The sequence below is a fragment of the Pholcus phalangioides genome, unplaced genomic scaffold (assembly GCF_987345545.1).
Source record: "Pholcus phalangioides strain wild (caught in Gottingen) unplaced genomic scaffold, Ppha-v1.0 ptg000003l_1, whole genome shotgun sequence".
Lineage (NCBI taxonomy): Eukaryota > Metazoa > Arthropoda > Arachnida > Araneae > Pholcidae > Pholcus > Pholcus phalangioides.
The window spans coordinates 28,296,839-28,309,970 of NW_028301596.1; the positions used below are offsets into that span (position 1 = coordinate 28,296,839).

At 38.8% G+C, this 13,132-nt stretch overlaps 1 protein-coding gene across 1 annotated transcript; it reads right to left on the bottom strand.

Annotated features, from left to right (window-relative positions):
- Positions 1-481: 481 nt before the first annotated feature.
- Positions 482-910, bottom strand: LOC149088356 (uncharacterized). The gene has a single exon (XM_089251905.1). The coding sequence runs from the start codon at positions 908-910 to the stop codon at positions 482-484; it is 429 nt and encodes a 142-aa protein (XP_089108031.1).
- Positions 911-13,132: the final 12,222 nt, after the last annotated feature.

Genomic DNA, 13,132 nt, shown 5'->3' on the forward strand with positions numbered 1-13,132 from the left:
TAGCAGCAGTTAACTGAAAGGAATTGGTTTTGTTTGACAATTCAGATTTTTCAGCGGGTAACACAGATAGTGATGCTCCAGTATCAAGAAGTGCAATCCGTTTTTACGATCATGCACAAATAGGCGACTTGCAATATTAGCATTTTCGCTGTGCGCCCCCAACGAATGCTCTACTCGTTTTTTGAGTGCTTGTAAGAGCAGGGCTCTGTGCACTTGTGCGCTTTTTCTCTGAATTTCCTGTGGTACCAGCATATTTGAGATGTTTGTCCCGCTGGGAGAGATTGGCGAGACAAAGATCGCGAACGATAACGAAAACGCTGACCATGAGGTCTAGTTTCTAATCTAGACAGGCGAGTGCAGATCTCATCTAATCTGGTATCGATTGCACACGGCTGGAATGAACTGACTTCCGTGGGCTTGGTAACGTCCAATATGCCGTCTGCCATCTCCGCAAGCTTCGGCAAGTCGTCAGTGCTTACGGCTAAACAGCTACTGGCAATTGTTGCAACCACAAAGTTTTAAAAATTTTATCATCAAAATGCTTGCCAGCTAAATCGCGCATCTCCAATAGCAAACGTGACGGGCGCTTGTCGCCCAAAACTAGGCCTTGCAAAAGAGCCTTTAACTTAGAAGATTCGGAATCGGCATACTGGGATATCAACCGCTCTTTCAGGGCATCATAGCTATTTTGAGCAGGTGGATTCATTAAGATATCCGAAATGGCCGAGAGTTCCTGCTGATCTAAACTAGTAATTACATGGTTAAATTTCGTCGAGTCAGCGCTAATTTTGGAGAGCAAAAATTTCGAATCGATCTGTTTGAACCACAATTCCGGGCGATTTCGCCAGAAGGACGGCATTTTTACCGCGACTGGGTTGATTTCCATCGATTCGGGTTGAGTCTTTGACATCGTGGCGTTTGCGACACACAAATCAAGAAAAGTTCAAAAAGAGCCTACCGTATGCTTGACAACATCTTCAGAAGGTGAGATGACAGCATCTGTTTTCATCGGAAACCGTAAACCGCCGGTCGCAAGTTCACGGTCGTAGCACAAACAACGTGGTCGGGAAAGGGAAACAGCAACTTGCATCTCACATGTTCAAAAAAAACAAGTCACCACTGTTACGTGTTGGGGGCGCGACGTCGTTCAGTAGGCTAATTATTTACATGGTTTTATTTACAATTTATATAACTATTACAAACTCAACAGCAGGAGCGTGTGGCAGACGTACGGAGAAGAGGAATGCAAAACAAACAATAATATAGTCGGCTTTGACTGCATAAAAATACACATGTTGCCACACTGACATAAATAATAATAATAATAAAAAGGGGTGATAATAAACAGTTGAAAAAGGGTCACTACAACAAGTTTTATGAATAGCGTGCGCGGTCTATTTATATCTTTAGTCTATGGCAAAAAGTGTTGGTAAACCAATAAGGACAGAGAAGCAGCATAAAATAAAGCATTTTATTGTGTTTCACAAATTTTTCATTAATGCCCTGGTGCACGGCAAAGTCCTTTTTACTTTTTCCTTGCCTAGCTCCGGGGATTTTCATGCTGCAGGTGCCATTCCAACGCTATTTAGTGTTTTTCAGTATGGAGATCGCATTCCAATACAAAAAACTTGGTGTTGCCATTTGATATTTTCGAAATTTTCTCACTGTAATCGTAACTGTTAGAGTGACACTGTTGTTTTCCATATCATTCTTGAGCGCATACCTCAAAATACCTTATGCCAAAATTTCATTCAGTTTCTGTGAATGGTATGATAGTTAGGTTCCCGTATGTCGGGATAGTTTTTTTTATAATCACCCCGTATATATATATATATATATATATATATATATATATATATATATTTTTTTTTTTTTTCTTTTTTCTTTTTTGGGTATGGTGGTCGGGTTGCGCTACGGCGGCCGCAGCGTTGTCGATGTGAGAGGCAGGAGATTGGGAGGGACGTCTGGCTCTGATGTCGAGGCTCATTTTTCCGCTATAGCTCACCCAATTGGGTAAAAGGCAGAAAATCACTTCATTGTGGTAGGCCTGAGCTATAGTCGGTTTCAGATAAAGATAAAGCCCTGCCCATGGATTGAAAACACTTCCGAGGCCACTGAGATCTGAGTCCTTGGTAATCTGAGGTGGTCTCGGTTCTATTCATCCCAAAGTTTCCACTCTACTGCAGAGGTCTTCAATATAAAAGATCTTATGGAACCCTTGATGATTATGAGGCTGTTCCGCAAAACACTATGTGGCCAGGAGCGGCGCGAAACCACGCGAGCGCCCAGTAATAATAATAATAGTAAGTTAGTTCTAAGCCAGGGTGAACATACGTCATATATTTTTTTTCTGGTTGTTCCCGACTTGTAGCTCCCACTGACTACCTTACAACTCATTTTCTAATTTCTTTATGAAATCATAAAGTATAGCCTTTTTGCAAAAATGTCCCAGTTTCTGCCGTATTTTCAATACAGTCAACTTGACTATTTATTCTTCAAATCAACGATTAAAATTATGTTTCAATACTGTTTGAAAGGTAAGAACTCAAAATTTCTCTTTAAAAAATTCATTGCGACCCACCCTTTAAGACATATATGGTAAACCCTTGGCCCGCGGACCAAATCTGGCCCTGAACGTTATCTGATGTGGCTTGCCCCCCCCCAAGGGCGTAAAGTTATTGAAAATGTGGGGGGGGGGGGGCTCAAGCCCCATACAATGGAACCTCGTTTATTCGTCGCGTCGTATAAACGAGGTTTTTAAGCACGTCGTCGAACAGTCGGGGTCAAAGCGTCGTATAAATGCAAAAATCGTATAACTGAAACGTTATCTCTATCTTACTCTTCCGCAAAAATTTCCCTAAGAAAACTAAAAATTATTGTAATTCAAAACCATATTTCATGAAATTGAAATCAAGAAAAAATTATATTACAAAAAAAATTACTCGAAATACAGCACTAAGATTGACATAACATTGCTGTTTCATAAACCTCAAGCACTCTTATGATGTTCCTTTCAAGATTTGAAATACAAAAATGCGTTATTTATAAACTTAAACAAAAAATTCGTCTGTGTTGTTCGATTTCTATATTCAAGAAAAAAGTCAATAAAGCATAGAGTTCAGCTCTTTTGAAAAAAAATCAGTTCTGCTTTAAAGAACTGTTTTTGCGTGCATCTACGGTCAACAATCAACCTCCGTTAGCAGTCAGTTCATTTCGGAACTTGCAACAGATATTATTGAAGCCACCTCCATTCCGTGGTCACATCCGCAGGCGATCAACGACCAGCCTGGCCCCAAGAACTTTTTCAGTACACATGTTATATCGATATGTTATACCCGGTTCCTACAGGAAAGTCTGTTCAAAGGTTCTGGTGCACCATGCGCTGGACCAGAGAGGGTGCCAATTTCACCATTTAACCTCTCCTTCAACATTACAAAGAAGCGTCAAAATGCGTGCTCACCCTGGCCGACCAAGCATCTACTTGCGGTCCTGTTTGCAACTGACATTCATTAATTTAATAGTTTGAAATAATTTCAGAGCAATATCTCAAGTGCAGTATTTTTCTGTCAGATTTAAGAGCAACACCTTTTAAAGCTCAGAAATACCTCAGATATGCGTGACCATGTATTCTGTTTTGAACATTGTCCCGTAACTCAAAGGTTCTGACTTTTGTCAGCAGCGGCTTTTTGCCCAATTCATGGTTCATCCGCGACTCCACGGAATAGCTTGGTAGATATTTTTACTTATAAAAGAACCACTTTTCAAAGAATAAATAAGCATACAAATCAATATTCCAGCTTGTCGCGCCGCCCCTGACAAAGGTTAGCTACACCGCTAGAAGCCACTACGCACACTTTGAGAAACACTGACGTAACTCATATGATCGTTGTTGTTCAGTTCGTTTCCATCTCAGCAGAAAGTAGTTTAGCGGGGATTGCGGAGGAGGGAGGAGGGAGGGAGGGGGGGGGGGTAAGACAAAAATTGATGGAAGAAATTCACGAAAAAAAATTCAAACACCTTGAAAATGATTATAACTTTTTCAAGGACTTTTAAAGACTTGAAAATGAACTTTTTCTCTAAGGATTTTCAAGGAGGGTACGAACCCTGTCCCTATGTACCAGGGCTTGACAAATCTCGGGCTCCAGGTCACCATGGCGACTAGAAAATCGGTATCGGCACCAAACATTCTCTGCATGTGATTGCTAGAGTGGAATCATAGGATGACGAAAACAGTGTGGCCTTCGACATGGGAGAGGGAGGGGGGGGGGTCTCCGTAAGTCCTGAAAAAATCTAAAAAACTTCTTCAGCAAAAACCATGCTTGGCTCCTCAGGAATATGGCTGTTTCCTACATAGTTTTTGATTTGTCAAGATCGGCTATATCCAAATGACGTCAAAACAGGAATCATTCAATGTTTTAAAACAGTATTGAAATTTATACTCGATGAAAAATTCAAAAAACATGGTCATATAGGCTTATGCAGCCAGAGCCGCTATCCTATAAAATGTTTGACAAATGATTTTACTTCATGTTCATTTCTTTTTCTCTTTAGAGGTGGGGGGGGGGTGAAGAAGACAAAATCACTGAAAATATTACGATTTGATATTTTGGTTTTTTGTTGGTCGGCATTTCTTCGAGCAGAAATACTTAATTTCATTTCATTTGTGTTCAATAATGTGCATTTCAATATAGTACAGGAGTACCGTACTTGATTTGCAAAAAATTCAATATAAACAAACAAAACAAAAATATTAAAATGTCTGAGTGAGTACAGTGTTTAAAGAGAGGAAAAATGCAACAAACACCATACTGAGCTCTTTCGCGTATTAATAATGAGAGAATTATTATTGCGTAATTAATGACAAAAGTTCGGTGTAGATAATATCTGATATGCTGATAATCTCATTATGAAATCAATGATGCAATAACTTTATTGCATCAATTAAGAAAATGTGAAGGAAGAGCAACTTTTTTGCGCATTAACCCTATATAGTCCCGTTGATTTTTGAATAGACATGGTAAATGGTCAAAAAACTACAAACAGGTTTTTTGGTATTTCAGAAAGTACATCCTTTAGTGTCATTTCAGTACAAGGTACAGCTATATAAGTACAATAATTTTTATCTATCTAGAAAAAGCTGATTCCTTGTTGGTGTCATATTTGAGAGCTGTCCCAATTTTACGTTCTCAGAGATTTATATTATAGCACCAAATTGAGGGAAATGGAAATGAAATTCAAGGACGAAACTATTCAACTTTGCTGAGCAAAATTCTATCTGTTTATAGATAACATTAAAATTAAGGCAGACTATATTTTACCCTTAATTAATTATTTTAGCTAGTTAAATCCAGTATAATTAATTAAATTGCTGTGATGATGTATTGTTTCAGTTAAAAATATGCTAACAGTGCCAATTTACATCGGTTTCTGGAAAAAAAATAATTTTCAATACGTTTTATGGAGGAGAACCATAGAGGGTATAAAAACATTGGTTTCGATTTTATTTGGCCAACATAGGTGATCAGTTGCTATTAATATTAAGGTGCGCCGCAGATAGCAAACGTTTAAAAACCCATTGGCATAGCAGCTCGCTTATTTTTCTTAACAAACACACACTTCAATACTGAAGTCATACTGATATCAGTAAAAGTATAAATACTTTTTTTTAATTCATAAATCAGAAGGGGGGAAAATCTTTGTTTACATATAATATACGTCTGAGCGAGTGCTTATTAACCGAAATTTTAGTGTTTTTTTGCTCATATACTACTGATGTATGTAAAACATTTCAACGTTGAAGGACCTGCAGGACCGGTAATTATTTTTGGTCAAGCATTATCTTATTTGCAATCATTTTCAATAAATCAATTGGTATCAGTTTTGACCATAAACACCCACGTGATAGATATGCCATTCATATTTTATCCTAAAAATTAATTTTAACAAAAATAACAATAATCTAATGATATAAAAATTTTCAATCATGTAATGCTGACCACGGCCTATCGAAAACCACGGTTTAAATCACCAGGAATAACCAAACATAGCAGCAATAGCAAACAGTTCGAATGAAACGCATATTTATACATTTCGTTGATATAAAATAAATATTTATTGTATCCTCATGTTGTTCATGTCAAATACTCACATTTAAATTTACGCAAAAAATACACACAAGAACCTAGTTATACAATTATATAGTTTCTGAACCGGTCCTAATTTCTGCATGAAGTGGCCCATTTAATTTAAACAGCACAGTATTTACTCTATTCGCTAATAAACTAAGCATCTTTGACCCTATTTATGCAGGGTTATAATTGTCCACTTTTTTCTAGGGGCATTTCAAGTCAAAGGTCCTGACTTGCAGAAAAACCAAAAAATTTGTTTTTTTTACACAAATTATTTTCGACTTATTTTGTTCCTTGTTATTAGAGACCACTGTTTAAGCAAAACCTTCCAAACTTTTTGTTTCATCGTCCTCCTCTTCAGAATTTGTTTTTTTCTCATCCCCCCCGGACCTTTCCATGCCCCCAAGGGGCGATATTGCCCATTATAGGATACTCTGATCTAACTGATCATAACTTCAATAACAATCTCTGTTCCCATTCTTCTAATCACTATCACCGAATATTATTACCAAAATCTCTTGTGTTGTCTGATCAATAATTTCATGGTCGGTTTTCTTTCACCTTTCGTAGTTTTGTAATTTCTGAACTCCGGATAATCCACCCTCGGATAATCGAGGTTCTACTGTACTTTAGATTTCTTTAACAATCTTGTTCCAAACAATGTTTGTCGTAAAAGCTTTTGGCCTCAAGAATATCTGTATAAACATTTTATGCAATCGCAAAATTCCCAAAAAATTAGAGAAACTGCTAATGAGGTTGTACTTACCAAGATTATTGTTGCTCTGCTACAAATTGGGCTTTGATGAATATGATGATTCCTTCATCATGAAGGATGAGTAAGGATGCAACGATCGATCAGCGTTGACTTGAAAATTTGTAACATGAACACTCAACGATGACACTTGGATTCAAAAACAACTGGATGTTTCTTCCTCTTCTTATATGCTATAGTCCTGTTTTCGGTATTGTCAACTCTGTACAGAAAAATTTCTCACGTCTTCGTGCGCAACCATTTGTCGGCAATTATCTTTTGTAACTACTATAGTTCTGCTGGTCAAGACCAGCCGAATTCATCTTTTGTGAACATTTCGGATGTCTTATTCTTCGTTTTTTTCTCATGGTTAGTACATCTGGACAACATAAAAATGTAACACTGTGCTAGCTTCCTGAAGGAGGGACACAGAGATATGTGTTACTTAAACACCTATAAACACATGATTCAGTTAGATGGCGGTATCCATGACTGAAAATTTCGGGAAAGTTCTGGCAGCCCATTCGTGTGCGTCTTTGTTTGGAATTCGCTTATATATATGTGTGTGTTTGTGTATGTTCCGTCTCGCTTCAGGGCAGTTGTATTCTAGAAAGGCTACTAAATTTCTACAGTGGAACAAAAATAGTCAAAGCGCCGCTGACAGGAAAACTACAACATCCATCTCATTATTGCTATCATATAATACATTGTTACCTCCAGAGGGGTGTACAAACAATGAGGAAGGAGATCGTACAGGAAGCGATATAGACCCGTCAACCAGTTCCCAAGTTAACAAGTGAGGGGGGGGTTGGGGTGTATTCTGTTGAACAGTTTTCTCCTTTTTTTTCTAACTCATAATGGGTATCTGTCACAGGCATAGTACAGAAGTGCATTCAAGAGGATTCACTGATGGCATTTTCTACTTCTGTCGCCAGCCGATCTACAGTGACAGTAAACAATCCTCAGCTAAGAAAAATTAAATTAGTGATTGCTCTTTTCTGATGCCCGTGTCAGAAGTACGTGCTTTGTTGTCCTCAATGGTTAGTCCTGCCTATTGCGATCCAACGCTTTTCTTTGATCTTGTCCCAAAGCGATTTGCCTTGTCCTATCTACCCGCGAAAGCTGGTTGTCTGGAATAACTACTATATGGTCATACAGGCCCCCTAACTAGGCTGGGGCAACCAGGGCATTGCACCAGGGCCACATGCCTAATTGGGCGCCACAAAATAATGTACATTTATTTTGCATAATAATAATAATCCTTTCCAAGGGCCCCCAGAAAAAGTGTGCCCTGGGGGCCCCGAAAAGGCACGCTATGGTCCTGTGTTCATAGAAAAAGAATTTTCTCGCTAAACATGGAAAGGAAACCTATCAATGTATAATTTTTTCTTTGTTGAATTAATTTTCAATTTGAAATCTTATAAACGGATGACCGAGAGAGAGGCTTGAAAAGATCTCTCGTCCAAAGATCTCGTTGTAAAGTCATAACTATTAACATCATCAGACATACATTGCACTATAAACATGCCCCCCCCCCCGCTCAACGGTGGGACTAACCAACACCTTCTAGAGCAAGCTGCTTTAGAAGGTATTGGACTAACAGGGCTCCAGTGCGGGGGGACGATTCCCCCCCCCCCCTCTATCATTTTTTGTTTTTCACACGAAAAATTCACTATATCCACCAAAGGCCCCAGCCTGAGGCCCTGATTCGGGATAGGGGATGCCTATAACATCTCTTTTATAGTCCTTGCCAACAAAATTAGTGAAATGGGATTACTCGTTATCAAGTTATCGCAGCTTCCGGTCATTTTTATTTGGTCCCCGAGTGACGTTATACCGAGGACTGACTATTTATGATTTATTGAATTTTAAATAGATACATTTTGCGGCGCTTACATACCGATATTGTGCATGCATTTCACTATTTATAAAGGGGTGGCCAACCTGCTTCCTTAGGTAATTGAAGATTAATTTTTACTTTTTAAATTGAAGAAATTCTTTTCAATTTGTGAGCGATATTTTTTTTATGAATGAATGAGTCTTGTAGCCAACTTGTAGGCTATCTCCCCCCCCCCCTCACCGATAATGTGTAGTAGGCCATCTTTGCAATAACCTAATTGATAACTTTTTATTGAATTAGTTTTAGTTTCGTTTCTCATCTTCGAAATTCCCAACCAGATGGGGAGCAAAGCCGCTTGAAAGATAATCTTAATGCAGCTCTTAATGCAGCTTTGATGGGGAGAAAACGTTGAGGGGACGGGGATATCACATACCTCATTGGCGTTGCTGTCACTGCCTTTTCAGTCACCTCATCAATAAAAATTATACAGTTTGTACAATTTTTATTGATACACATGCACAATTTAGATTAGGATGTTCAGTTTTCCAACTCAAAAATTCAAAAAAAAAATTCTAATTTTCTTTCCTAAATGAGCATTCTTACGAAAACGAAGAGCCAGTCAAATTATATTAGTGGAGGGTGCAAATCTGTTCCACAAAACAAGGGTTATGGTGTTGACTACACTCTTTAGGAAGACGTTGGCTGAGGTGTTGGGCAACATTTAAAATTTCCATGAGTGCTGCGAACGTAAATAGTTCAGGAATCCCTTAGTTATAAAGATAATATTTTGTATTCATTGTTAAAATGTAGTGGTGACTTAACGAATGGGCCAATAAAGCCCGGTCGAGGGGTTGGTCTTGGACCTTTGAAAAATTATCATTTAGTTTTCATTTCCTTTTTTAAAATCAATATTATAATTCACTTGTTGTTTATTTGATTGAGGGAGAATGCATTGCACAATGGTTTTTTTCAGTAATTACTGGGGAGGCTCGGTCCCCTTACAAAATTTATTGCGGGGGGGGGGGCTCAAATGGCCTCAGCCTCTAGGTTCTGGCACCTATTCTTTATAGAGTGTAATTTATTTCGGTTTCAATATCATTGCTTCCCAATTTTCAACCTCCCCCTCCCCCCCACCATGCATCTTTGGGCTTATTTTCATGTCGGCGCCATGGCCGTCCTCCGGTCGCAGTGAACAAAAGAAGAGACACTCAGTTTTTGCCACAGGCAAAGAAGAAAGAGCCCCCTCAACACCTCAAAGAATCTTCCTCTCAGCCGTGCCTTCTGGCAGTAAGGATTGGAACCGATGGAGGGTGCAATTAGGGATTGAACGGCAGGGAAGAAATGAGATAAACGTATTGTCATGGAACAAGAAAGCCAAAGACCATCCAGATTTTTTAAAAGAACTAAAATTTTGAGCAGAGTGTTTCCATTAACTAATTCATAATTAGGACAACTTTTGGTTAAAAAAAAATTTTTCATCATTGCAAAATGAATAAGCCATATTCATACAAATGTTTGGGGGGGCTGAGCCGCGTCTTCAAAAATGTTGGGGGGGCTCGGGCCCATGGGCCCTATAGAAGTTTACGCCTATGTGCCCCCCTCAAACCTAATTTTGTAAAAATGAACTAAGCGGTACAATTACAAATCGCTGAAATGACCCGTGGCACAATTCCAGAGCATTTAAGTGGCCCGTGGCACATTTTCAGATCAATGAAGTATATTCGGCCCATAGTCAGTCGCGGTTTCCATATATTCGCAGTTTCCGTATTCGCGGTTTTTTTTTTTCCTTTATTGAAAAACTTTTTGATAACACTCAGCAATCGTCATTCACGTATTTTGTTTACAAAATTTGAATTGTGCTTGTTTAGGATGGTTCATTTTTCTAGTTCTACTAATAATGTTTTGAAAAGGTAAATAAAAGTGAAAACTTGACAAGAAAAAAATTGTATATATTGACTATGCTTGGCGAAAGTAAGTCAATCCTGCTGTGGTCAGCCATTACGAAATCAACGAATCTACGGTGAGATATATCAAAAGAAAGGAATCTGAAATTCGTTCAGCCGCAGCTGTAGCTGCACCCGTTGTGTTCAAAGCTTTTCAGCGCCTACGGAATCCACGTGTTTCTCTCGCAGAAAATGCTGCTTTTTGTGGGTACAAGACTGATACAAAAAGGTATTCCAATTGATTGTAATATTATAACGCAAAAGGCGAAAAATTTTACTCTTCCATAAGGAAATTGCTGGTGAAACGTCTATTTCATCAGAATTTTATGCAAGTAAAGGTTGGTTTCATAGGTTTAAGAAACGATTCGGATCACGCAATGTAAAAATCACCGGCGATGAAGCCTCTGCCGACCAGGAGGCAGCTAGAAAATTTCCTGACTTTGTATAAAATTATTGAAGAGAAGGGTTACGCACCTTAACAGGTGTTTAACGCTGACGAAACTTCACTATTTTGGAAGAAAATGCCGCAAAGAAGTTAAGCAAGAGAAAAAAATCGAGCTCCCTTTTAAGGCAAGTAGAGATAGACTTATACTATGTTGTTTTGTGCAAATGCGTATGGGTACATGATAAAGCCTACAAACATTTTCAAATCTGCGAATCCGTGAACATTGAAGGGAAGGATAAGCCAAAGCTCCCAGTATTTTGGACGAACGATAAAAAGGCTTGGGCTATGAAAACACTCTTCTTAAATTGGTTTAAACGGTGTTTCGTTCCGGAAGTCAGGAGGTACTTTGACAGTGAATACATGCTATTAAAAGTTCTTTTGATACCGGATTGACCGAAGAGGAATTAATGCAGCTGCCTGGTCCTGAAACTGAAGCGGTACCAGATGAAGAAGATCAAGATAAAGAAGTAGAAGACAAGTCCACCACAAGTAACATAGCGGAAGGACTTGACAAGCTCAAATCAGAAATAGATTATTTCATAACGTAGATCCCTCTATTTTACGTTCTTCACATGTAGAAAAATTAGTAGAGGAAGGGAAGGATAAGCGTTGTTAACATGCTGAAGAAAAAGACACGACAAACAGAAAAATCACAACGTTCTTTCAGAAAACATCACCAACAATCACTGCACCCTCTTTTACATTCCCTTCTACCTCTGCGTCACCCTGCTCTTCTCTGATGTTCAGTAAACGAGATATGCAAAAAAAATTTGGTTTCGGTTATTCGCGGATTTACGTATTCGCGGTCACCACTGGAACGTCACCTCCGCGAATACGGGGGGGCTGACTGAAGACCTCAAAGATCACCTAAGTAACCCGCGATACAGTAACAGAGCACTTAAACGATCCGTGGCACATTTAGAGATCCCTTGAGTCACATGTGGCACAGTTGTAGAACACTTAAGCGGCCCCCAGTGCGGTTCTACATCACTCAAGTTACCCGCGGAACATTTTCAGATTACTTAAGTGATCCGTGACATAATTACGGATCACTTGAGTGATGCGTGGCACAGTTCCAGAGCACTTGAAGGATCCGTGAAACATTTAGAGATCACTAAAGTGACTCTGTAGGGAGCTTATCATGAGGGAGAATGTTAGTTCAGGTGCCCAATAAGTATCAAAAGGTTTTTTCCGTTTTTGGCACACCGAATAAGATGTCATTAAGAATATTTCATATCTTCATTACGGGTGGTTGATGACGTAAGCATCATCAAACCCCCCCCCCCTGCCATCAAAAGTCAGCAAATCGGAAACCCCTTCCCCCATCGATGCTGACGTAATACTTGATTGACCCCTTAAGTATAGCTAGTGTTGGTTATGTCTTACGTGACCATACGTCCTGTATTTCAGGGGTCAGTCCCGGTTTTTTCTTTTTTTCTGGTCGTCTTTTCTTTTGCAAAAATGTCCCGGTTTTTCCACGACCACCTACATAACCGGCCTCTGCACACGTGATCAGGAATGCTGTGGCGTCAGCAAGAGTAGTGCTATCGTTCCTCCATGACCCTACTCAGTGAAGCACGATTGAACGTGTTTGTTTGTTCTTCATCTCTGCTTCACACGTGTTTTTATAATTTTATTTTAACTCTCAGTTTTTTTCGAATTTGTATTTTTATATATAGCTGATGCCATTCACGATAGTCGTGCCGAATTATAAATTAAATTGAAGGAATGATCCAAAAGTCACCGTGCTCAGATGCCGAGAAATAGCATGCCATCGAAAGGTTTTCAAAATTACCAGCAATAGTAAGGTAAGAACGTTCTTGTATTATTTAATAAAATTTTCTTGAATTTTTCTGGTTATAAGAGCATTAGTCCACTAGTTTTATGATAATGTTGAAGGCTATTCCATGTCGAAAGTGCAAAATCGCTGATTTTTTTATGATATAATATATATCAATATGGTATATATTTTTTTCCATAACAACAAACTTCGATACAAATGAAAGTTTATTTAACTTTTTTTCT